Below are 26,522 nucleotides of genomic sequence, written 5' to 3'. Positions count from 1 at the left end.
TGGTCTGATGAGGTGATCTATGAGGACGTGCGTTCCTATGTTTGTATGTGTTGAAGTAGGAAGGAAAGTCATGCCTAAAAATATTCTTCCCAGCAGTAGGAGCCAGTAAATAGTGTGGAGTTTTATTTTTGGAGGGGAGCTGTATTCTCCCCAAACTGTTTTGGGAAACTAGATTTAAAATAGCTTCTAGCTCTGCTCTGAGTGTGAAATAAGAGAAAAAAGTCAGTTGGAGGAGGTTTGTGTACCATTTCAAGTGGTGAGGAAAGCTTGATGGTTCATAATGGCTGATTTATACAAGCGTTGTTATCAGGTTATTAACCACTCAGCCTGTATTCCCTATTAAATAGTGGCTAATGACTAGGCTGCATGGAAGTGAAAACATATGAGCTGTGACCATAAAGAAACTTTCAAAAGAGGAATACAAACAAGTTTTAGCAATAATAGCTAGCATGGTTGGAACAAGTGAGCATCTTCCAAAAGGTAATATATTTTTTTAAATGAATACATTAATTTTTATTTTTTACCTTTTTCTTGATGTCATTTCACAGAGTTTTGTGTCTATCATGAAATGTGGATGGAGGGCTGTTTTTATTTTTATTTATTTACTTTTTTAACTTTTAATTTTTATTGGAGTATAGCCAATTAACAATGTTGTGATAGTTTCAGGTGTACAGCAAAGGGACTCAGCCATACATATGCATGTATCCATTCTCCCCCAGACTCCCCTCCCATCCAGGCTGCCACCTAACATTGAGCAGAGTACCCAAAAGGTAATACTTTGAAGGGACCTTTTGCAGTACTCACTTATAGGTATTGTGTTTTGATATATTTGCTGAAAAATAAATCCAGTTGCTTCTAGATAACTGTTAGATTATGTATTATCAGGACTTTTTCTACAGCAAGTGGCAGAACCCTAGTTGTAACTGGCATAGGTCAAAGAGGGAATTTAAATTTAACGGCTTATTGTATTGTGTTTTAAAACCCCATGTGTGGATTCAGGGGCTGAGACAGTGTCTTTAGAACACTATTTCATTGTCCCTTGTCTTTGCTCTCCTCTGTGCTGGCTGTCCTCTCAGAAAGTCTCTATTCACTGTGGCAAAAATAGATATTTTTTGGAACCTACAGCTTCACAAGAAGACTGCCTCCCTATTGGTTCTTCTCCACCAAAAGACCCAGGGAAGCCTCTGATTGGCCTGGATTGGGTAGCTAGAGAATGCAGTGGTCTGATTGGCCAGGCCATAGGCATGTACTCATCCCTGGAGCCTGAGGGTGGAATTAGAGAGAGGTGGTTCCCTGAAAGGAGAAGAGGCTGTGTTACCAGAGGATGGTGAGCAAAAAGAAAAAAAGATACTCAATAGAGAATTTAAAAAGTCAGAGTTAGTGAAAGTGGGGTGAGTCCTCTTCCCCTCCAGATATGATGTGGAGCTGGATGTTGCAGAGATGTACAAGACCTGGATAGAAAATAAATGAAGGATGGAGTGGGCGGGAGGAGCCTTCTTTCTAATGCTCATGGGAAAAGTGTTCATTAAAAAGTACAATAGTTAGAATTATTACCATAGTATAATTTTTAATGAAAAGTGACATAAAATATATTTAAATTAAAAGTAAAAAACGTGTCTTTTTCTTGAGGTCTGAACTGAAATGAAACACCTGAGGGCAGGAGGAAAGTAAATATTTCAAGTAAAAATATTGCTGATTGTTTTCTGTAGACTACTGAGGAAATTTTATACTCATAAGTTATCAGATTACAGATATTACTTGTGTTTTTTTTAAACTCAGTCAAATTTAACTTGGTCGTTTCATTTTTAGATTCTACTTTCTATGCTGGATTAGTAAAAGAAACTGCATCTTTCAGCCTTTCCCTTTATGTTCTCAGTAGCAGAGTAATCCTTTGTTTTTTGTATTGATATATACTTTATATGTATTATCTTATGTATTTATGTGTTATATTATGCATACATATATGTATACATTATATATCACATATATTTTATACATTGAGTTGTTATGCTTCCACTATAAAAGATTAAATCACACAAAGAAAAGAGGATGGCTCGATGGCATTGCTGATAATATTTGTGCAGAATTTTATTTAAATATTGCCTGTAGACCATAACACTCAGGCAAGAGAATAACATAGCATTTGTATTGAACTAGAGGTAGGTAGGTCGACACCAGCTCTGAATATGTACAAAAAGATAATTCTATATCTATTCATTTTCCCAAGTCAGATTTTATAAATGGATATGAAAGTGAGTTTTGAAATTACTCTGGCTGTAGGGAAATTACATTTGCTTTAAAGTAAAGCTTTAAACCCAAGCATTCTGATGTGACCACTGAGGCTTCCGCGGGGACTTCTTGACTCTAAGTCCTCTAGAACTGAACGGTTCAAGTCTGGCTGTCTCTGGCTCATCCTTGTGCACGGTGAGCATTTGTGCAGGGGCTTATTGTTTTGTTGGTTTTTATTTTGTTGATTGTCCTCTCTTAAGGCTCTTTTATGCTGTAACTGCCCTCCCTGCCTCCACTTCCTCTTTTTTCTCATGTTATGATTCGTTGAAGATGGCAGGTCAATTGGTCAGTAGAATATCTCACAGTCAGGATTTGGCAGATCACTTCCTCTTATAGTCTTTTAACTTTGGATGTCCATGCCCTGTATTTCCTATAAGTAAGTAGTTAGATCTGGAGGCTTGATTAGATTTTGGGTTCCTTTTTTTTTTTTTTTTTTGGCAAGAATAATTGAGGAGTGGTGGTGTGTTCAGTCTCATCTCTTGTGTTTAAACTTTAAGGAAGCACACTTTTTAAACATGGTTCCATTGATCTTTTCCCTCAAAACTGGCACACTAGACAGGGATGATGGTTCTCAAGGCAGGCAGCAAAGTGTATTTTCTTTTTTTTTTTTTGCAAAGTGTATTTTCAACACCAAAAGGAATCAGGCACCTAAGCATCTCATATATAAGCCTGGTGGAGCAAAGGTGGAGAGAGAAGAAGGGTTGATGGGTAAATTCCATTTTCTGGACACACAAGAGTATGAAGTTTTCCCATGTGCTTCCGTTTAAATCTGATTAATTCTGCAGAGGTGAGAAGACAGAGGTGAAGATGGGGTATGCCCACCTGGCCAAGGGTTAGAGGTGGGAGAGAGAAGTCACAGGTGGTGGTTTCCCCTTTTTGAATATTCTTATCAAATGCTAGTTGCCCTCAAAAGGCTCTTTTTTAAAAAAAAAAAAACCTCTTCTGTTGATAAGGGATTTCAGGGCAGCTCTGGTTTTCCTCATGTGTAAAACCTCAATTCCTTTTTATTAATCTTCTCATGCCTGTGAAATCTCAAAATTAATCATTTCTAAAGAAGCTACTCTTTAAACATTAAGTTTTTTCTGGGCCGAACCTCAATGTACAAGTTTTTAGCATGAATAGGGCTCATAATTTGTGTTAGATGAGGGACATTTTTCTCTTTTTACAAACTTTCTAAGGTCACATGTTTATGTATTTTAAAGCTGTCTAGGAAGAACACACTTTCTCAAGATACATTTTAATGCGTTTTCAAGCTGTTTAGGAAAATGTACCATCCATGCCACCACCAGAAATGACGTGGCGAGATGTACGCTCTCCTGATAACTGCTTCTGCTTAGTTTATTTTCCCAGTTAGGTAGAAAGAAACTTTCTTGTAAAAATTGTCCTCAGTTTCAACTGCTCTATCGCACATAAGCAGGCCACTTCCTGCAGTTTACCTGGCGCTCTCTTATACCAAATAAATATTGTGCCTCTGAGCAGAAGCTGAAGTATGCTGAGTGCATATTTTGAACTTGCTCCTCCTCCCGGTCCCCATCCTCCTGTCCTACCCACTCCTACTGCATTTTTCAAACCTTCACATGTAGCTAATTTCATTCACACCCCTGGAGAAAAGAGCTGGGAATTATTCAAATGTCATGCTGGTAGAAGTGAACCCAGGATGGGCTTGCACCACCAGAATTGTCTAGCTGGTTTTAAAGGAAGAAGAGCTACACTGACCTGAACGCAAACCCCGTTTCTGCCACTTGCCATCTATCTGACTTTAGGCAAATAACTCAATCTCTCCTTAAATCTCAGTATTCTTTGCTGTAAAATGGGGATAATACTATTGAGTAACATTTATTGAGGGCATACCATGTAACAAGCATTGTGCTTTACTTACCTAACCTCATTTGACCTTATAACAGTCTAATGGCGGGGGTACTGTTTTTCTCATTTTACGTGAAGCTGAGGCCAGGGAGGCTAAGTCATTTGCCTAGAGTGATACCCTTAATGACTTCTAGTGTTGTGATAAGGATAAAAGTATATGTTTTATAGATCTCAATCAGCAGGCTTATAAGAAGCATACAAGAAATAATTTCTGTGGTTGTTAGTCACCTAATGCGTATAACCATAGACCTGAACTTTCTTTGTTTTTTGCGGTACGCGGGCCTCCCACTGTTGTGGCCTCTCCCGTTGCGGAGCACAGGCTCCGGACGCGCAGGCTCAGCAGCCATGGCTCACAGGACCAGCCGCTCCGCGGCATGTGGGATCTTCCCGGACCGGGGCAGGAACCCGCGTCCCCTGCATTGGCAGGCGGACTCTCAACCACTGCGCCACCAGGGAAGCCCGACCTGAACATTTTGTTAGGATAAAGTTACTGAGTGATATTTAACTTTTGCTCCCCATATAGGTTAGCTCTTTGGTTTTCAAACACATGTATCAAATAGGTCATTGCTTCATTTTGTAGAGGATGAATCTCAGTCACGGAGGGTTTAGATGACTCACCCATGACCACAGAGCAAATAAATGATGGAAGTGGGCCTGGAACACATGCCTTCAGATGCAGAACCCATGTTCTTTCAGACTAGTTTTGCAGATTAATCTGGAGATAAAGGATCCAGGTTAATTTAGCTCTGGCAAGTGTATCTGGAAGAAACCAAATAAATCTAGTTCCTTTGGTGGCTGAATAATGACCCCCCAGGATATCCAAGTCCTCATCCTTGGAAGCTGCGAATGTTGCCTTATATGGCAAAAAGGGACTTTGCAAATGTGACTAAGTTAAGGACCTTGAGATGGGGAGATATACTAAATATCTGAGTGGGTCCTAAGTATAATAAGTGTCCTTATAAAAGGAAGGCAGGGCTTCCCTGGTGGCGCAGTGGTTGAGAGTCCGTCTGCCGATGCAGGAGACACGGGTTCGTGCCCCGGTCCGGGAAGATCCCACATGCCGCGGAGCGGCTGGGCCCGTGAGCCATGGCCGCTGAGCCTGCGCGTCCGGAGCCTGTGCTCCACAACGGGAGAGGCCACAGCAGTGAGAGGCCCGCGTACCACAAAAAAAAAAAAAAAAAAGAAGGAAGGAAGAGGGAGATTTGACCCTAGAAGACAAGTAGGAGATGTGATGCAGGGAGCAAGAGGTCAGAGTGATGTAGTGAAGTGAAGAAGGGGCCAAGGAATGCAGGTGAGTTCTAGAAACTGAAAAAGGCAATGAAAGAGATTCTCCCCTCGGCCGCCAGAAGCAAAAAGCCCCGCCAACACCTGGACTTTAGAGCAGTGAGGCTGACTTTAGACTTCTGGTCTCCAGAATTGTAAGAGCATAAATTTGTGTCCTATAAGCCACCAAATCTGTGGTAATTTGTTACAGTAACTGTAGAAAATAGATACACTTCAACTTACTGCATAGCAACTGCATTTTTCTATCTGTAACCTCAGTGCTTAAGCCTACTTTCAAATGGACCAGTGACATTTTAGAGGTAAACCGCTGACCCCTGTAGATGGTAACTTATGGATTTTGCTCTAGCAACACTGGCCATTCCTGCTGTTCAAGTACAGCATCCTTTCAAGCTTTCAAGGGTGTGGAAGATTCTAATACTCAGTTCTCAAAGAATCAGGCACATCCCCACCTCCACTTTGTTGCCATGTAGGAGGAAGCAACAGAATCCAGGTGGAATTTTCCAGTTTGCGGCTTAAACTTCACTGCTCAACCTTTAAAGCAGAGGTTGCAAATTGGTGGCCCTTAGGCCAGGGGTACGTTTTGTTTGACCTGACAGTGATTCTTTAAAATTTCAATAATTTGCCAGAATTTAAAACTCAGGTGATCTCATATAAAAGTCCTGATTTCTGACTTTTCTGGAGACTGGAAAGATCTGACAACACTGAGTTTATGTGATCGACAGCACTTGGCTGGTAGAGTGGGGTCCTGGCTGCCTCCTTTGAGCAGGGGGTGGGGTGGCTGTCCCTGCCAGTTCGGTGCCGTCTTTCTCTCCAGGGCCTTTGTCATTTATTTTTCTCACTTACTTGGTCCCTGTAGGTACCTGAGTTTGTGACTTTGCTTTAAGGAAAAAAACCCAAATCTGTATTCTGACCAGTTTAGCAAAATTATTGACCCTTGGCCAATAATCTGGAAATTCATGGAGAATTAGACTTTTGTCTTAGTTTTAGTCTTAAATGAGGCAAATATCTTAAAGTAGGGAAAAAAAAACTCCAGTGGATTCTGGAACCCATAGAGCAGTGAGATTAGCATGAGTTGTTGGTAAAGCTATTAAGCTGGATTTTGGAAAGCACATGGGGAAGAAAAGAGATTAAGAACATATAAAAGAAATGAAATTGAGCTATTTGTAATGAGGTGGATAGACCTAGAGTCTGTCATACAGAGCGAAGTAAGTCAGAAAGAGAAAGACAAATACCGTATGCTAACACATATATATGGAATTTAAGGGAAAAAAATGTCATGAAGAACCTAGGGGTAAGACAGGAATAAAGACACAGACCTACTAGAGAATGGACTTGAGGATATGGGGAGGGGGAAGGGTAAGCTGTGACAAAGCGCGAGAGAGGCATGGACATATATACACTACCAAACGTAAGGTAGATAGCTAGTGGGAAGCAGCCGCATAGCACAGGGTGATCAGCTCAGTGCTTTGTGACCACGTGGAGGGGTGAGATAGGGAGGGTGGGAGGGAGGGAGACGCCAGAGGGAAGAGATATGGGAACATATGTATATGTATAACTGATTCACTTTGTTATAAAGCAGAAACTAACACACCATTGTAAAGCAATTATACTCCAATAAAGATGTAAAAAAAAAAAAAAGAACGAAGGTATGTTAATCGTATGCAAGGCAGTGCTCAAGTCTATTCTAGAATTAGTCTCAGTGGAAGGTCAATAATGTAATGAATCTTTATTGCAAAAAGACATCTGAAAGTTAACTTTTGCTCCCCATATAGCTTATTTTTTGATGTCCTTGTGGATAAGATCATTATGGGCCAAGTGCTTAAATGAGCTATTTGTGCCTAGTTGAACAATAAAACCAAAGGATCTGTCTTAAGTATCTTTATCGAGCTGGTGAGTGGTTTCTCATGCAGTGCTCCGGGGCACGAAGGAAGAAGCAGTTGCATTACTCAGCCTCCTCATGTTACCACTGGCTCTTCCCCCCACCTGCTGGACCCATGGCTGCCCTCATTACACCTAACTGTACCCCATTGTGCTCTCCCTGATTATCTTGGCCAAAGAGTCAACAAATCCATTTCCCCTGTCATTCAGCCAAGTCCAGTATCTTATCTGTCAAAGAGAAATTTATGAGGCAACAGAACAGAAAAACATGAAAACTTTTTATAAAGCACCAATTTTTTTCCCTAAGAAATTCCAGCCTCACTCAGGCTTGGTGCATGTGCCTTTCTGTGTGTAGTGCCAAGGTTCCTTTACTTTCCCCTCATTACCTGGCTTGGAAGGTAGACCCAGTCACTGCATGCATTTCTACCCTAAGGGAGATACGGGGTCTCTCAACTGCTTGGTCTGGTGGGATTCACGCTGTGCTCTAGAACCTGCTTTCTGATATCAGTTTCATGAATGATAACACCCTTGTCTCTGGGTCATGACCAATTTTTACCCCACAACTATCCGGGGCTCTGTGATTCCTTTATTTGAAGGGTGTATCATTGGCCCCAGAAATCTCTTCTCTAGGCTGATGGCTCCTTGCCCTTTAATGGTTTCAGACCTCTAGGAATCCTACCTTCATTCCTGTTTGGTTCATCCACAGCATACTTATTGGAACTTTTAAAGTCTGATCTCTTTGGGGGTAAAGCTTTGTTTCACTTCACCATTTAAGCTCGCAGCTGGGTCTTAACAATAGCTATTGACCCAACGGCAGCTGCCACGTTCCTGAGCTTTTCTGTCTCAGATTAAGTCCTGCTTATGCTCTGTTGGACTGGACCCCATCTAAATGGCCAGATTCTTTATGATGGCTTCCCTCAGGCTGCCCTATGGCGAGACCTTCTAGGATCTTGTCACTGCCTTGGATACCAGAGAATAAGTATACATACTGTTAATATAATAGTTCCCAACAACAGCAAGGAAGAGTTTTTCCTCTTATGAAAACAGAAAAGGTGCTTTTCAAATGTTGAGATAACATGAAATGGGATGGGAAGCAAATGCTTTGGAAGCCAAATCAAAAAGATTTCAACAGTTGAGGATAGCTTGCTAAAAGAAATAGAATGGGATTCGAAGGATAAATGTGTAGTCCTGAATTGCAGTTAAAAAAAAATCACGCCTTCAAGTTCAAGGTTGGAATACCTGCCTTAATTGTGGCTGGTGCTAGGGTGGGAGTTGGAGATTTTATTTGACTAAGGAAGACCACTCTGACCTGAGTGCTAAGACGGCGTGTGCTCTTCGATGTGTTAGCAGTACTCTGTCCAGGTTGAGAAGGGAAGCCCCAGACCCTCTGCCCAGGGGTTGAGCTCTGGCAGCCTGTGGGCACAAAACATTGTATTGACTAGCATACTGATTTTGAAAACTTCGGAATGGAATCTCTGGGTAAGGCATATACTCTCCGGTGTTAGGTATTTATGTTATTTCTCTGTTTCTAAAGACTTTTTAAAAAAATTTATTTTTGGCTGCTTTGGGTCTTTGTTGCTGCGTGTGGGCTTTCTTTAGTTGCAGCGAGCAGGGGCTGCTCTTCGTTGCAGTGCGCGGGCTTCTCATTGTGGTGGCTTCTCTTGTTGCGGAGCACGGGCTCTAGGGCGCTCGGGCTTCAGTAGTTGTGGCCCATGGGCTTTAGAGTGCAGGCTCAGTAATTGTGGCTCACGGGCTTAGTTGCTCCGTGACATGTGGGATCTTCCCGGACCAGGGATGGAACCCGTGTCCCCTGCATTGGCGGGCGGGTTCTTAACCACTGCGCCACTGGCGAAGTCCCTCTAAAGACTCTTGTGATCCTCCTTTCTCAGTCCCTTATTTAAATACTGTTCCCGGGTACCGGGGTCCATCCTAAGCCTACACTTTGAGAGGGACTTCGTAAAATGAAGGGGATGAAGAAGAGGATGATCTGGAAAGCACGGAAATTAGATGCCAGTTCACATTGTCGTAGTTGTGAGAGCCACCGCTCTGTAGTCTGGAGAGCTGTCTGCAGGTACCTGAAGGATTGTCATGTGGAAGAGGAGTTAGATTCAGTCCATCTCTGGGAATTTTTCAGGACTACGCACCTCACTTCAGTCACAAAGTTGAGAGGATACAGACGGGAGCAAGTCAGTCTGTCTGTCTTCAAGGCCAAGTTTACCATACAGTGGAGGAGATACACAGAGACGGCTGTAAATTAGTAATACTCTCTGGTTCTCCAGAAGACAGAAATGAGGAGGCAGATTTCTGCTCAGTTTAGAAAGCCCTTTCCTAACAATTAGAGCTCTCCCCAAGTGGAGTGGGCTGCGTTCAAAACCAGTCACCAGTCCTGTTGTCCAGCTCATGAGGATGAGCTGGAGAAGCTTTGAATGGGGGTCAGAGTAGATGCTTTTTCTGCCTTTATTAATCTATGGTTCCAAGTCCCCTGACTTGCTTTCCTTTACTTACCCAAAGGGAGTTATTACCATACTGAATGCCCACCGGTTGTACTCAGTGTTTTAGGCAGACCACGCTGGGAAGAGTGTGCGGTTGCAGGGTCTCTACTGGGTGGAATTGCCCTGGTGAGTTTGTCTTATGGAGACACAAGAGCCGATAAGCAGGGACCTGGCTGGTTTTCTTGTTCACGGACCTGTTAGAAGAATCTAGTGGCGTATTTGGCAGGTACAGTCTTGTTGCTTCTTTTGTTTGTTGGTTGCATCTGGCTGTGAGGATTATGGCATCCCCTTTGAGTGGTGCAACACGTCATTTACTGGGACAAGTATGCTGAGAGAAGTCTATTTCCTATGTCCCGTCCCCACCCCGCTCCAGGAATCCAGATAACATCCAGAGATTAGCTCCCAAGACAGGAGATTCCAAGTTCTTCCTCTTTGATGGTGGAACTTTAAAATAAGTCAGACTTCTATGGTCGGGTCCCTAAAAATCCCTCAGCCCTACAAAACATGTAAGTCACGTTTTGGCTCCATGCAGAAGGCTAAACCAAGCAAAGGCAGCATCTCTTCACAGCCTTTGAGGCAAAATCTTGCAGCACCATTCTTTATTTTTTTTGCGGTTCACGGGCCTCCCACTGTTGTGGCCTCTCCCGTTGTGGAGCACAGGCTCGGGACGCGCAGGCTCAGCGGCCATGGCTCACGGGCCCAGCCGCTCCGCGGCATGTGGGATCCTCCCGGACCGGGGCACGAACCCGCGTCCCCTGCATCGGCAGGTGGACTCTCAACCACTGCTCCACCAGGGAAGCCCTAGAGTATAGTTGATTTACAACGTTGCGTTACTTTCTGCTGTACAGCAGAGTGTATCAGTTATACATACATGTATATACTCTTTTTTAGATTCTTTTCCCATACAGGTCATTACAGAGAATTGGAAAGAGTTCGCTGTGTTACACTGTAGGTCCTTATTAGTTATCCATTTTATATATAGTAGTGTGTATATGTCAGTCTCAGTCTCTCAATTTATCCCTCCCCCACCCCCAAGGTAATTTTTTAAGCAGATTTATATATTTCACATACTATACCATTCACCCATTTGCAGCGTACAGTTCAATGGTTTTAGTATATTCACACAGTTGTATGACTAGTACCACAATTTGAGGACATTTTTACCAGTCACTCTCCATTTCCCCTCAAAATCCTCAGTCCTAGGCAACCAACCACCCATCTCCTTTCTGTCTCTATAAATTTGCCTGTTCTGTACGCTTCTTATAAAGAGTCACACTACAGGCGGTGCTTTGTGACGGACTTCTTTTTCTTAGCATAATGTTTGCAAGGTTTGTCCCTTGTCGTGTACCAGTACTTCGTTCCTTTTATTGTCAAATAATATTCCATTTTAGGAATATACTATATTTTCTTTATCCACCATCAGCCAATGGACGTTTGGGTTGATTCCACTTTTTAGCTGTTGTGAATAATGCCGCCAATAAACAATGTATACAAGTTTTTGTGGAGAAATATATCTTCATTTCTTCTGGGAATATACCTAGAAGTGGAACTTCTGGGCCATATGATAACTTTATGTCTAACCTTTTGAGGAACGGCCAGACATTGTCCAAGCAGCTGTCCCATTTTACAGAGGCGTTTCATAAAAGCTCCCCGTGGTGAGTCTAGATACGATTATACTGTGCTGCCCGTGTGGGCTGGAACCCTCTCTCTGCCTCATCTGGAAGTAAGATAACTGCAGAACAGAGATCAGCTTGTACCCGAAGGGGAGAATACTTTCAGAGCAGAACATCCACCCCTTCCAAGGTGTTCTTTTCAACCTTCTCCATCCCTCAGCTCTTGATAGTAGTCCAAGGTCAACTGAGCTCTGACTAGAGGACTGGTCAGAGGAAGGAAGGAGAAAGATTACCTATGCAGTGTCCACCTAGGGTACGGGTTGGCTGCAAAGAGTTAAGCTGATCTGGAAAACTGATCTGTGGGCTAAGTGGAGCAGAGCCACAGATGTGTAATCCCCACTTCTGAGGATGTGACATCTCTTCTTGTAAGTGTCATCACTTAGTTGGTGCTATCTGGTAAAAACTGAGTCATGAGGTGCCGAGAAAAATTCCTTGCACTCAATGTGAAACTTGAGGCATCTGCTCATTCCTGAGATACTCACAGCTGTCAGCCCCGTTTTGATGGTAAACAATTTGCTGCGGATGAAATCCTGCACTGTGACTTTCCCCCGCTTGTCTGAGAGAGGCATAGACCCAGGTGGTGTGCCCTTGAGAATCTGAGCGTGAGGATGACCCGAGGATTGAGCAACCCCGCCTTTCACAGAGCCCTGTTTCCAAAGCAGCCCCAGTGGAGGAAGACAGAAACCAACCGTATCGTCCCAGGAGCTTTTAAAGAACATTCCTTCCGCTGCAGATGTGCGTTTCCAAAGGGTGCCTGTGAACCAGCCTGAGTCTTGTTCTCCCTTCTTTGTGTTTGCAGCCACGGCACGGGGTACGATAGTGATAACCACACCACTCCCATCCTCTGTGGTGCCCAGTACAGGATACACACCCACGGCGTCTTCAGGGGCATTCAGGTGAGTATGCAGGGGCCCCAGATGCCTCTTGCCTTCCCAACAGTCTTTCACTTCCTTGCTGAAGGCCGTTTGGCCCTGGCAAGTCTGTTCCTACTTGTAGGCTCCTGTGACAGCAGGGACCCCTCCTCTTCCACTGGGGCAGGTTGGGGGCCTCCTCCTCTCCAGAGGCCAGTGTGGGTGTGGCTGCCTCCCTGACTCAGACCAGGATGCTTCCTGCAGAACCCCTTCCCTTCCTCCTTCACTGCCTAACTCACCTTCTCCCGGGTGGGCTGCGCACATCTTGTATCGGGGGGTAAATGAGCTTGAATTAATGACCTGGACTCTTGACTTGTAAGGAGACTTGGTCTGCAAGGTAAAGTGCCCAAAGTTAGAGTCTATCATTGCTAATAATAACAATAACAATAGTAACAGCACCATGTATGGCTGGACACTTTCTATATGCCAGGCATTGTGCTAAGTTTTATACATGGACTTTCTTTTAAAGATAGAATTCATTTTTTCCGAGCAGTTTTTAGGTTTAAGGAAAAACAAAGTACAGAGAGTTCCCATATCCACCCCTCACCCCATCCCTTGGTCTCCCCTGTTATTAACATCTTGTATTGGTGGTACATTTGTTACAATGATGAGCCAATATTGATCCATTATTAACTGAAGTCCATAGTTTACATTAGGGTTCACTTTGTGTGTTGTGCAGTTCTAAGGGAGAGTAAAGAAAGTAAAGTAAAAAGGCTGACGTTTTCCGAGAATTCAGGAAACTCGATGGAAGGCCACCTCCAGGGAGCCTCTTTTCGTTGCTCAGAACCATGCGCAGCTACCAAGGGTTTGTGTTTGTGACTGTGGCATGTGACTCAGTGTCTGCAACATGAGAAACGGCTGAGATACTTTCACCGGCCTAGTCAGCACACTAGAAACAAATTGTGTGTGGGCCAAGTCCTCACGTGATGTGTGGGGCAAGTGCTCTGAGATGTCCTGATTAATGTTTCCAGAAGCATCATGGTGATAGAACAGCGTGCTCCCTCATCTCAGGCCTTCCAATGGTGGGAATAAAGGCAAGGGTTACAGAAATATGATGGAAATCAGATGGAAATTAGACAAGTACCGTCAGACTCTTTTCCACCAGGACTGACATTGACAACTCAGATTTATAGCCTATTGCCGTGTGTGCTGCCTTCAGGATGAATTAAAGGAAATGTAAAAAGCTCCTTTTGCCTTCCTTTCCACCAAGCGCAGTTTGTCAGACTCGCTGTCATGGCCTCTGATACACTCCAGACCAGTCGGGTGTTCATCTTCTGCTAGAGTAGACCAATCGGACACAGCTGGCTCACCATTTAAACTTATGCCACATTTTGCCTTGAGGCACTGTGTATGAGACTACTGTACGTTTTCTTCAAAAAGATCTCACGGTGCAAGGCAGTGTGAAATAGGAACGCAAACAGGAGCTTGGGGGTGGTGTGGGAAGTGCACAGGGCAGGAGTGTGTTAAGCGCAGAAGTGTTTCCAGGTCTTAACACAAACTATGGCCGTGCTCTTGGGCCTTGACTGCACATCTGTGAGAGCACAGGGGATACAGTGGTCCCTCAGGCACTTCCACTGTTCCTGTCTATGACTCATTGGTTCCAGGAGCCTAAGGGGCTTTTGCCTCACTGTTTCCCTGTAGCTCCTTTTCATGGAGGACCGGCCATGCACACACTCATTCGCACAAGGTAAGGGGGATCAGAAGAATGCCCTGAGATGGACACGTGAAGTGGATGGAAGGCGGACACAGTGTTTCTGAGTGTCTCTAGTAAAGGATTCGCTACACCATGGCCCTCCTGGAGTTTCAGCTCCCTTCACAGACAGAACCTCCATATCCCAGGAGCTCCTTCTTCCTTGTCATTTACTCATATGTGGAAGGTCTGCTCAGTTGGGGGTTCATTTAACATCCTTTGTTTTTCTCTACTAAGGACTTCCCAACCCATTGCAGATTGGGCCCAAGGTCATGTGGCTGGGTGTCCCGAGGGGGAGGGAATAGAATAGAACCTGGAGCTTTGGACTTCCAGACCTCACTGCCTCAAGAGGAGAAGCTGAGAGACAGGATGGATGGGGAGCTCTTCCAGTCACCAGCGTTTCTTTTCCAGATGCTCCAGATCAACAGCACCAGACAAACCTTATTTCAAGCTCCCGTTCTGGTTGATAGCCATGGTGATGTTAGAGCACTGCGTTCTAGAATATTCCGCTCTGTCACCCCTTAGTGACATCTGCTGCGGGCGCCTCGGGTGTGGTGGGGAGTGGCTTAGGCCTCACATCCGCCATCCCTTCTTTGGGAATACTTCAACGCTCACTTTCCTTGGGACCAACATGAATGTTCACATGTGCCTTAAAACCTCCGTTTCTCTTACACTCTGCTTGCAGGACGTGCGGCGAGTGCCCGGAGTAGCCCCGACTCTTGTTCGGTCAGCATCTGAGACCAGTGAGAAACGCCCCTTCATGTGTGCTTATCCGGGCTGCAATAAGAGATATTTTAAGCTGTCTCACTTACAGATGCACAGCCGGAAGCACACTGGTAAGTGCGTCCACTGTCCAGCCTTGGCTCTGGTGGCCTTTGGGCAGCGGTGGCCCAGGAGCCCCTGCTCCTGGCTCCTGTGCTGCCGGGACACAGGTGATTTCTGGGATGGAAAGTAGGTGCTGCTTTCAAAGATCTGGCCCAGGTGATGGGAAAAGGATGCCAGGTCATTTTGTATCCTGATTGTCCATCCTTTATTAAAGAAGGGCAGAGCAGAGTAGGTGGAGAGAGAATCCCACAGAATTAAAGAGACCTGTGTTTGAATTCTGGCTTCACCACCAGGTGGTGTGACCGTGAGCAAGTTACCTAACTGTTCTTCAAATTTCACTTACCTCACCTACCTTATACAATGGTTGAGACTAGATTAACTTCTAAAATCAAATTGAATTATAGGAGTTAGAGATATGAAACATACAGTTCCTATGTTAATAGGTCTGAATAGATGATAGTGTTACTTTTATAATTCTATTAGTATCTCTTAAGGGAGCGGAGCTGGCCTGGGAGCTTGGTAATCAGATGATTCTGAGAGCTTGATATGCAAGGTCATCATAAGACTTAGGAAAAGATGGTCCAAAGAAGAACTTAACTGCTTGGGTTAGTAATAACCAACCAGATAGGAACGGGAAAATGGCTTGTAAGTTTAGTTTTTGATTTCAATCTTTAAAAAAAGGGATGATGATTTTTGATGATGTTTTAAAGAAAACTGGATTTTCCCACAGGTCAAGGGGCCTGCCTCTGGGAAAGAGAGAATTGGCCATGTGCTGTTGTTGGCTGCCTTGAATGTGAACAGCCATTTCACAAATGTCTGCTCCTGGCCTTGTGGGCACTAGATAGGAGTGTGGCTAGGTTTCCCCTACAGAAAAGCCGGGCAAAGCACAGGCTTTCCTGCTGGGGAGTTGGTACCGTTCTTTCCACGACAGAAGGGAAGATACATTGTTATGATTACCATTATTATTTTATTGTTACTGTGGACTTTGCTTCGGAGAAGCTGGAGAAGAAAGTGAGCTGCATTCAGATCTTAGACCATTGGTCTTTGCTAAGCCATTGCATCTGGAGGATGCAATTCTGGCATAGACCTGAGTTTGCACTCAGTAAACCACTTGCTTTGAAGCTGAAGATGAGAGAACCAGTTGCATGTTATATTTTTACATATTTCCCCAAATGGGATCATTTGAAAACTATCTGTTAAGATTATAAGGAAAATGATAAGGTAAAGTTCTGCCTAGACGGATGTAATACATTGAAGGCAATGTGGTTGTAGAAATTTTAATGGGAAAGAGGCACTTAGAAAACAGTGAGGGTTAGATGTCTGGGGGAAGGGAAGGCAGTGGGCAAGATAGTCATGACCCCCAGACCCGCTGGAACCTTTAAGAAACGCTTCCTTGGGCTTCCCTGGTGGCGCAGTGGTTGAGAGTCCGCCTGCCGTTGCAGGGGATGCAGGTTCGTGCCCTGGTCCGGGAAGATTCCCACATGCCGCGGAGCGGCTGGGCCCGTGAGCCATGGCCGCTGAGCCTGCACGTCCAGAGCCTGTGCTCCGCAACGGGAGAGGCCACAACAGTGAGAGGCCCGCGTACCGCAAAAAGGGCGGGGTATTTAACAACGGTGAAGTCCCCTTCTTAAAAGAGTGCCATCTTTTTGTATTTATTTATAATAATAGTACAGACTATTATGTTAAGTATTTTTATATTAAATACTTCCTATGTGCCAAATTCTCTACATGCATTATTTCATTTAATCCTCACGCACAATTATCTGGTGGTAGGATATAGGGAAGCGGGACTTAAACTCATGACTTTCAACTCCAAGTCACAGGCCCCCTTCTCAAAGAGTCTGTGGTCTGTTTTGGAGCCAAGACATACACAAATGAAAAGGGACAGAGAGTGTGTGAATCTGGAGGTACTGAGAAGACTTGCTCGAGTGAGCGTCGTTCGTTTCTTGGAGGAGGAAGGGCTTGGGTTAACCATCAAAGGGTTGGCAAGGTTGGGCAGAGGAAGTAAAGGATGAGCAGAAGCAGAAAGGCAGAGAAAAGACATGAGACTGAACAGGAGTGTTGCTTTTCCCAGGTTGAAGAGGTGAAGCTTAAGTTGCTGGGCTGGATATCAATAGAAAGTTAAGGAAAGGCTCCTGCCCTCAGGATTTTCCAGCTTGCGGCAGAACTAGACCTGGACACAGCCCCATGTTAGACGTTCTGTAATAAGTTCTGTAATGAGGGAAGGAAGGGCTTTCTGTGTGAACATGAAGTTTCCAAGAAGGCATCGCAGAGGAAGCGGCATTTATGAGGGACGTGCAGTAGAGTTTTGGATGGGTTAGGAATCCGGAGATAGGGATGGAGGATGTTTAGTGTGAGCAAAGTACAAGGCAGTTTTGGGGAATGGTGAGCTCTGTAGAGCAGGAATATAGATTAATCAGGGAAACAGAGGGGGTCATGAGGCTGGAAGGGTAACCAGGCACTGCCCAGCAACAGAAAGAGCCAGCTGACCCTGGGAGGGCTTGCTCTCCATCCCAGAATGCTGGTGACTCAGAATTCTCATAAGAAGGTGGGCTGGCCCAGGGTCGCTCAGTGCATTCAGAGGGCGCAGTTCCCAGGATCTGGCTGAACTTTCTCCAGTGAGGACAGGGGTGAGGCTTCGCCGTTCTGAGGCAGGAGGTTGTGTAATCCCACTCCTGACTTCTCTTGGGTAAAGGGATACCAAAAACTCTAAAGGCTCTGGCTCCTGGTTTAACTTGAGCACCTCACAACCATGCAGCTGTGTATGCCTGACTCAGGAATGGGAAGTCAGTAGCAGAGAACGCCACATCTTCAGGCCATAAAACATAAAACACTTCCTTCACGGGGCTGGCTCCCAGGCACATCCGTCCCAGAATTCTGCCTCAGACTCAGCCTAGGACTTAAGACTGCTTTGGTTTATTATTTGTTTAAATATTCTCTGCCAGTACTTTTTGAGCACTGTCTCTGTGCTAGGCACTGGACTAAGACCCTTATGTGGATGGTCTGTTGTAATCTGCTTATAAATCCTTGGAAGTTGTCGGATTATTGGCTCCATTTCACAGTGAGGAAATGATACCTCAACCAGCCCTTTAAGTGGAAGAGCTGGATGTGACCCCAGCGTCAGACTCCAGAACCTGAATTCCCTTCAATTCTTTTTTTTAAATTTATTTATTTTTGGCTGCGTTGGGTCTTGTGTTGCTGTGCGCGGGCTTTCTCTAGCTGCAGCGAGCGGGGGCTACTCTTTGTTGCGGTACGCGGGCTTCTCACTGCCGTGGCTTCTCTTGTTGCGGAGCACGGGCTCTAGGTGCTCAGGCTTCAGTAGTTGTAGCACGCGAGCTCAGTAGTTGTGGCGCCCGGGCTTAGTTGCTCCGCGGCATGTGGGATTTTCCCGAACCAGGGATCGAACCCGTGTCCCCTGCATTGGCAGGTGGATTCTTAACCACTGCACCACCAGGGAAGTCCCCCTCCATTCACTTCTAACGCATCCTTATTCACGCAACCCCCTTCTATGCCTCCTGCCCATGAGTGTATGTGTAGGCGGGTCTTTAACCTCACACTGCGGTTGGCAGCCCATCCCTGAAACCTTCCACCCAAGTGCCTTCAGCATTTTGGGATCCCTTCAGTCCCAGGAAGAGAAGTTGCCTCTAATGAGATCCTCATTTCCAGTATCATTTTCAAACGGAATATGTGTCTTCCCCAAGGTGAGAAGCCATACCAGTGTGACTTCAAGGACTGTGAGCGAAGGTTTTCTCGTTCAGACCAGCTCAAAAGACACCAAAGGAGACACACAGGTTTGTAGGCTCCCTTCTCGTTGCTGGCAGTGTGTTCCCTCGGGTCATGGTTGATTTTGTGATTCTCTTTATTGTTCAATATGGATGTGAGAGGGTCAGCCATTTGTTTGTTTAGTTTCTCCAATAATTTTTTCCCCCTAACCTCTGAGGATTTACCTTCCCTTAAAGGGGGAAAAAAAAAAGAAGAAGAAGAATGGAAAGAAAAAGAAACATCCCGTATTTCCCCTGAAAACCACAGAGCCATGATATTCCCATTAGCAATTTGCTGTTGATACACTGAGTGTCAGTAAAGAACATGTGTGGTGGAGAGCAAAATCCCATTTGTAGTGTGTGATTCACTTTTTCAGTCTCAGACACAGCTGAGAACTTGGTGAGAAGCTGGACATTTGTGGTTAGGCAGTAGTTGTTCCCAAGACCACAGGTCTTCAAGGATTACTGTGTAGAATCAGGTGGTTCCTGCTGGGCCTGGGGTACTGGGGAAATCTGAGGGCGAGGCAGATACTGTAGGCATGGCTGGAGATGCCTGGCTCCTCGGGCCGCCGGGAAGCAGGCCTCGTGGGCCTTGCTTTGCCCCACATGGTTAGGGCCACGGCTAGACCTTCTCTGTCCGTTTAGGTGTGAAACCATTCCAGTGTAAAACTTGTCAGCGAAAGTTCTCCCGGTCTGACCATCTGAAGACCCACACCAGGACTCATACAGGTAAAACAAGTGCGTAAACTTTTCTTCACATTTATTTTTCATTATTTTTGTAAACTACTGTTGAATGGAGTTGCTTGTGATGAGAGAGACTGGAAAAAACAAGTGTAAAAGTGCTAAGCAGGTTTAGATTCAGTGGAGAGAAAGCACAGTGCATGGCTATCTTTAAATAACAACATTGTTTAAGAAGGAATGAGGGTGGGGGACACAGAGCATAAGAGATGTGAAAAGGACTCTTTTCATGAGTGTCCAGAATGAAGTGAAGAGATAAGCTAGGTCCCTGCTGTTCCCAATTTGTTGCATCACATTTTTATCAACTCAGTTTGATAGGATGATCAACCTTACAGAAAAACAGCAAAAATTCTAGCAAGCCAAACACTTATTTTCCTGAAAGTTTGCGTTTCACAACACTATTTTCAGAGGACTGAATCTTTGCTCTGCTAAAAGTTAGTGTTGCAGGAGCAGTCATGGTTTCTGCCAGACCCATATCAGCGCGTGGGTATTGTTTCCTTCGTACTGGAATAGAGAGGAGAATAGGACATCAATTCACTGGCTGCTGAAAGTTTTTGCTTCTCCACAAGGCTGGTGTGATTCATAATGAAAGTAGCACCATCTTTGTTGTGTGTTTTCTAGCTTTGGAGGGAGGGCCAATGCTTAGGTTATCTCATTTTATCTTCGCAACATCCTTGGAAGAAGAGGAGGGTAGGCACGTTTTATCCCCATTTTACAGATGAGGAGGCTGAGGCACGTGATAAAATGACTTTGTCTAAAGTCCCAAAGCTAGTAAGTAGCAAACCCAGTTCTGTCTTCTCCCAGCCCACCTACCCACTGCCTTCTTTGTTGGGGAAAGAGCCTGGGTTCACCTTGCAGCCCAGGGAGGATAGAGAATAAAGAAGAGACCCAAGGTCAGCAGAGTTGAATTCCATTGAGAGACTGAGGAGAATGATGACTGACAGGAGGAGAGGTTGGGATTTGTCCATCAGGAGGTGTTCTTTGACAGCATGGCTGGCGGTTGGCGGGGGTGGGGACAGGAACCAGATCAGAAAGAGCAGAGGAACAGTGAGTAGGAGGTGAGGGAAATGGGAGGTCATGAGCCCCTGTGAAGTCCTGGATTCTCAGCCCCAACAGGCTGTACGTACTGACAGTCAAGGCACCTGTGCCCCAGAGTTGGTGGGATGGGCATCTCATTCCCTTACTCACGTGCCTTTGGTGTTACTTCTTTGCCTTCGTCCTGAACTCATAACTTGGTGGGAAAGAGTTATCGTCGCTTGTACCCTGCCCCCTGCCCGGTGCATATCTGTATATGTACAAAGTGACCTATGTCACCAGCAGATTGTTTAATGCTCTATTTGACTGGCCTCCAGTTCTGACCCTGGAACAGCACCTCTCCTGGGACATTTCTCAGTGCTTGCCCCATCCACTAGTTCTCAGAGAACGCAATATGGGACTAGCCATATCCTGAGAACATCCCCAGGTGGTACGGGAAGAGGCTCCTGCAACATTTTTACTTAGGATTAAGCTATGGCTGTATTTCCATTATGTCGAGGTCCAATGCCTCGAGGTATGATGCAGCAACGTGTGTGGGCTTTGGAATCAGACAGACCTGGATTTAAGTCTTGCCTGGGTCTGCCCTCACCAGAGGTCCAGCTTCATCTGTAGAGTGGGGATAATAATGCTGGCCTTACAGGCTGCTGTAAGGAGTACACGAAATTATATATATATGTGTGTGTGTGTGTATATATGTATGTATATATATATTTGAATATATATGTATGTATATATGTGTATGTATATATATATTTGAATATATGTGTATGCATATATGTGTGTGTGATATCCCAGCACAAGGCTCGGCACGTACTAGGCATTCATAAATGCTGATTATCTTCCAAAATGAGGCTTGGGAGGATCTTCTGAGGCCTCCTTAGGTGGAGAAGCCTCGATTTTTTGGCAAGCTTGTTAAAAATCTCAAAACCATGCCTCAGTTAGAATCTTCTGTATAATGGGTATTATGCTGAGTAACCCTTTAAGGTGAAAGAAGCAAATACCATGTGCACTGATGTCAGTGATTCATTTAAAAAGCACCCAGCCCATCCAGAATATCTATACAGACAGAGATATTAAAGCTACAGTCACAGCTCCGCTACTGGGTGGCTGTCAGTCAACAATATCCAGGGTGATGATCCTGAGGCCCTTGCCTCCCAATTAAGCTCAATTCCCTCCTTAAACAGCAAAGGGGAAACATTGACACAGTTCACAAAACAGTCTAATGGCAGGGGTTTTACCAAATGTTTTTCCCCCTTGATTAAATATGAATCGCCCAGACATTTCCATCAACTAGACTCCTTCTTTCTCTCCCATTTCCCAAGTCTTCTGACTCAATAACACTTTATAATTGTCACAGTATTTTCATCCTTAAGGCCCCAGAGGTGCTGCCACTTCAAGGCTGCTTGTGAGATGGGCCCGATTTGTTAGCTTAGGGAAAGAGTTAGAGAGAATCTGGAGTGGGTGTCTCGTGATGATTTAATTTGGGCCTTTGATGCTTGAACTTGCGCCCCATCTCTCCACCGCAAGTGTCTCTGACTGGCCATTGTGTCAACAGGTGAAAAGCCCTTCAGCTGTCGGTGGCCCAGTTGTCAGAAAAAGTTTGCCCGGTCAGACGAATTAGTCCGCCATCACAACATGCACCAGAGAAACATAAGCAAACTCCAGCTGGCGCTTTGAGGGGTCCACGCCAGGCACCGTTCTGTGTCTCGGGCAGGACAGTGTGTGAACTACTTTCAAAGCTGACTTTAACATTCCTCCTCACTCGCCTCTCTAAGAAGGAAACGGAGGTTGATCTTCTTCATCCAGCTTCTGAGAAAGATGCCTGTACTACTGGATCCTACCAGGTTTGCCCAGAGGAGTTGGTCTCTACTTAGCCGACTTTTAGTTGACTCATAAGGCTCTGGAGAAGTGGCTGTCAGTGTCCAGTTAGTTAAAAGCCCATTGCCATTTGGTCTGGATTTTCCACTGTTAAGAAGAGCCGTTGATGGTAATGGTCCCCCCTGCCCCTTCTCCCTTTACGCTCATTTTCACGGGGAATGGAGTCATTGTACCTTTTTCCATCATAGAATATTTATAGGCCAGGGCATGTGGATGTGTCTGCTAATGTAAACTTTGTCATGGTTTCCATTTACTAACAGCAACAGCAAGAAATAAATCAGAGGGCAAGGCACTGGGGGTGAGTCCCGTCCGACATTCCGGAGCTTAGGCAGGCCGCTAACCTGGAAAGCAGGATGTGGCGCCACCAGGCAACTTTTAAAACTCAAGCATTTCAAGCCGCTGAGAAAAGAATCAGAGCTAACCGGTACCTCTGCAGAGATATCTAAACGAATCCTTTATCATTCAGTTAATTCAATGTAACATTAGCACAATGCTCTTAAGAAACCATGCTTGAGGATCTGAGATTTTGTTTTCGTGTTTCTTTTTGACTTTTCTGAGTTGTAATCATATGCATCTTCAGAGATGTACATATCTCCTCACACAAAGGAAGTGGAATTCATTTTTATCATTTGGGGTGTCCTTAAGAGTATACAGACCACACTGGTTATGTGGCTTCAAGTTGTAAAAAATTAAAGTGACTCTAAAAGAAAATAAGGGCTGGTCCGGGATCTCCACTGATAAGACTGTTCTTTAGTAACTTAAGTAACTTTGGGTCTACAAGTATATGTGAAAAAAAATGAGACGTACTAGTGTGAGGAAATCCATTGTTTAAAGGTGGTTGGGTGTATGTGTGTGTTTTGTTTCTGTTTTTTAAGGGAGGGAGTTTATTATTTACTGTTGCTTGAAATTATTGTGTAAATATATATATCTGATAATGATTTGCTCTTTGACAACTAAAGTTAGGAAATGTATAAATGTTAGACGCATCACTGTTTTGGTGTTGATCTTCCAACATATAACACTAAGTAACACTAAAAATGTAACCTGCATTTTTCACTTCGCTCTCAATTAAAGTCTATTCAAAAGGAAAGTGGTAAGATTCTATCAGCTGTATTGTGTACAAATCTTGAGGACAGTTGAACCTCTTTTAAACAGGTAAGATGCTGACGCTGACATCAATGACCACTTAAGTCTGTCCAGGTCCTGACCACTCGTTATTTCTCTCCGTTGAACCTCAGGTGGTAATTACTGGTCATAGAAGCAGCCAGAGAGCACCGCCTTCACCTGTCATCATGCCACGTGGATGGCATGGGGGGAATTGTATTTTCAGAGTCATTTTCATCGGGCTCTCATTGCATCACTGCTTACTCCAGGTCAGCAAAAGAGAGTAGAGAGATGCAAATGATAACTGGTCTTTTTTGAAAAGTTCACTGCTATACGCTGCAATCAGGAGAGTATAAACTGAACACCTAGTACAACCCAATTTACAATCGTAGTTGCTATAAATTAGCTCAGCAGGTTGGAAACTGCTTAAGACTTTCCAGGGCAGCCGAGTGTGAAAGGCAAAGATCTACGTTATCTATAAACTATAAACTCTCTTTCTGGTTCTGGTGGATGGTTTTTCAGTTGTAAATAAGGAGATTAATTTGGTGCCGCCCCCTCAACTCCGTTGTCTGGGAGCTTGCGCGCATTCCAGGCTTCATTTCTTCATTTAAAATGTATCTTGAGCAGACAGCAGCTCACAACAGAGACTTTTCTGCGTTGAAGTGCAGCTCAAAGTTTGGGCTGCCTAGAAGTCAGGTCCTGAGGCCCCTCTTGGTTACCATCTGGCTCTTGCATCACTGTTAATTATAGCCAGTGTAGTGACTCATTTGTATCAGCAGTTTTTATCTTTTCCTGCCAGAAGACGGCATTTCTCTGGAGAAGCTCAGGACGAGCATGGCAAACGTCAGCGAGTCAGAGCGAGCCAGGTTTCACAACAAAAGCAGTCACATTGTTTCATCTGCGCTAGGAAGCCCAGAGATTCTCACACTACTTTAGCAGGTTAGCTTGCAGTTAAGGTCATGGGCTTTGGAAAGCAGACCAACCTGGATTCAGATCCTAAGTCCTCAGTTTCCTTATCTGTGAAGTGGGGCCTTTTTGTCCCTATCTGTCTGATAGGGTCGTAGTGAGGATTAAATGGGGGGAAAAAGCATGAAAGCATCTAGTACATCGCCAAGGCTTCATAGCATCATCTAGGAAAATGATTACCTGAGAACTCATGCTAATTTCCTTTACCTCCCCCCTCCCCCCCTGCATCCTCTTGCAGTGTCCAGACATCTTCATGCAGAATGACAAACAAATCCGTTTCCATATACTACAAACCAGGGTTAAGGTTTGCAGCAATAGGGCTCTCGTCAGCCTCCCCACAGAGACCACATCTATTTGCTTTGTGCCTTTTGTAACACACCCAGTGGCACTGAGTGTGTGTTTTGAGACCCGTGGAGTTGACCACGAGCAGATTGTCAGGATGAAAGCTGGTCAGAGGGAGCTCGCTGTAGCTCAGGCTAGAGTCTATATGAGGTGCAAAGGTCAAAATGTACATTTTTCCATCTTGCTTTAGTAAAGTGTATGGTCCAATATCTTTAAAAGGCCACCTTCAGCCCCCCAGTGGATCTTCCCAGACTGTCTCATCCCGGCACCTCTGTAGCACTTAGAGTACATAACGTTCAATAGTATTTTTTATGGGTATCATGCTTTCCCACCTAGGACCATCTACCTATAAGGTAGACAGGACAAGTATTATTCCCACTGTACAGATGAGGAAGCTGAGGCTCAGTGAAAGTAGTGGCTGAGGCAGGACTTGGTCTAGGGGTTCTGTATCCAAGTTTTCTTCCAAAACGTGCTCGATGATATAGACATGCACTCTGCTCCATGGTTTCATATCTACAAGTCATATCTTCCTAACCATGTGTGAGCTTCTAGAGGAGTGGATCGTCTCCCTTCCTGCGTTACTTCCTTGGGGACTTCTCAACCTTTAATATCGATGGACATTCCCTGAGGAATTTGTTGAATCACAGACTCCTATTTGGAAGTTCTGGGGTGGGGCCTGAGACTGCATTCCTAAGCTCCCAGGCGATGCCCACCCTGCTGGTCTGTGGACGACACTTTACAAAGACCTAACGGCTGAGCTCGAGAAATACTTGCTATAAGGTGACTGATGAGTTTTGCACCTAACACTCCTGAGACTGTCCCGAACCTTCTTAGCCTGTAGAGGGCGGCCGTGAAGATGGCCCGGGGCCCACTGCGATGAGCCCCGGGGCTGTGGGACAGGACACTGGTGCTGAATACAGTCAGAAGAGCTGTATGCAGGAGAGTCCATCCGTGAGGAGCTTTGTTTCCAAAACAGCCTGACCGTCCTCTGTCAGTGGCTTTCCCCAAGCAAGGGAGACCCCCTCCCCCAGGTAAGGAGAAGGTGGTACACGGTCCCACCTGCATATCCAATCCTCACACCTCACTCAGGTCACATCTCCACAGCAGGCCTCTCCCTCCCTGATGCGTGTCTTCCACAAACTGAAACCTCGTGGCTTTGGAGCGGATTTACTCCCTGTGAGCCAGGCAGGAATTCCCCACGTCTTGTCCCTACGAGGAGCCACTTGCTTAGCTCTTTGGGTACCAAAGGGAAAAGGAAAAAGGCAATGTCTTCCAGAGCCCTGTCCTCCCTGCAGGGTGTTTGCATCACTGATTTTGGACTAACAGGTGTGTCAGGAACAGGTGTAGGGGTGTGTGGTATGTGTGTGTGTGTGTGTGTGTGTGTGTAAATAGAACAGTGGTTCCCAGCTAGGGGCACTTTTCTTCAAAAGCTTGCAGCAGGCAGAGTGGCTCATAGGAACTTCTCACAGGTGAATGTATAAGAACTACAGTAAGGGAAACAAATCCCCAAGAAAATATGAAGGTCTCAGCCCTTTTTATTCAGGTCTTTGCTTCTAGTGACTATTTTATTGTATTTCAAATGATTGGAATCCACACAAAACTTAATAAATAAATGTAAATGATACAATGTTGATGACCACATGGTCTGATTTCTTACACTGAGAAAGTAGCTGATTCAGTGGAGGGCTCTGGGCTTTTCTCCATTTTTCAAGCAGCCTTGAGAAGGAAAGAGCGAGCCAGGCAGCATGGGAAGGGTCATCTCTCAGAGGGCTGGAGATCCACCCGACCAG

General features: G+C 45.0%; 1 protein-coding gene across 3 annotated transcripts in view; it reads left to right on the top strand.

The window, feature by feature from the left end:
- The window catches only part of WT1 (WT1 transcription factor), a gene marked incomplete at both ends in the record, with an annotated part of 47,480 nt that extends 25,361 nt beyond the window's left edge, over positions 1-22,119 (top strand). For 2 of the 3 annotated variants that reach the window (XM_082661209.1, XM_082661207.1), the window contains 5 exons: positions 12,282-12,378; positions 14,769-14,919; positions 18,610-18,699; positions 19,315-19,407; positions 21,998-22,119. In XM_082661209.1, coding sequence (XP_082517335.1) covers positions 12,282-12,378; positions 14,769-14,919; positions 18,610-18,699; positions 19,315-19,407; positions 21,998-22,119 — 553 coding nt within the window. The remainder of the gene's footprint in view (positions 1-12,281; positions 12,379-14,768; positions 14,920-18,609; positions 18,700-19,314; positions 19,408-21,997) is intronic. The other variant, XM_082661208.1, reaches the window with a different exon arrangement.
- Positions 22,120-26,522: the final 4,403 nt, after the last annotated feature.

The sequence above is a fragment of the Grampus griseus genome, assembly GCF_964374135.1.
Source record: "Grampus griseus genome assembly, chromosome: 8".
NCBI lineage: Eukaryota > Metazoa > Chordata > Mammalia > Artiodactyla > Delphinidae > Grampus > Grampus griseus.
The sequence above is the reverse complement of the archived record's forward strand: the minus strand, read 5'-3'. Positions and strand labels throughout refer to the sequence as shown.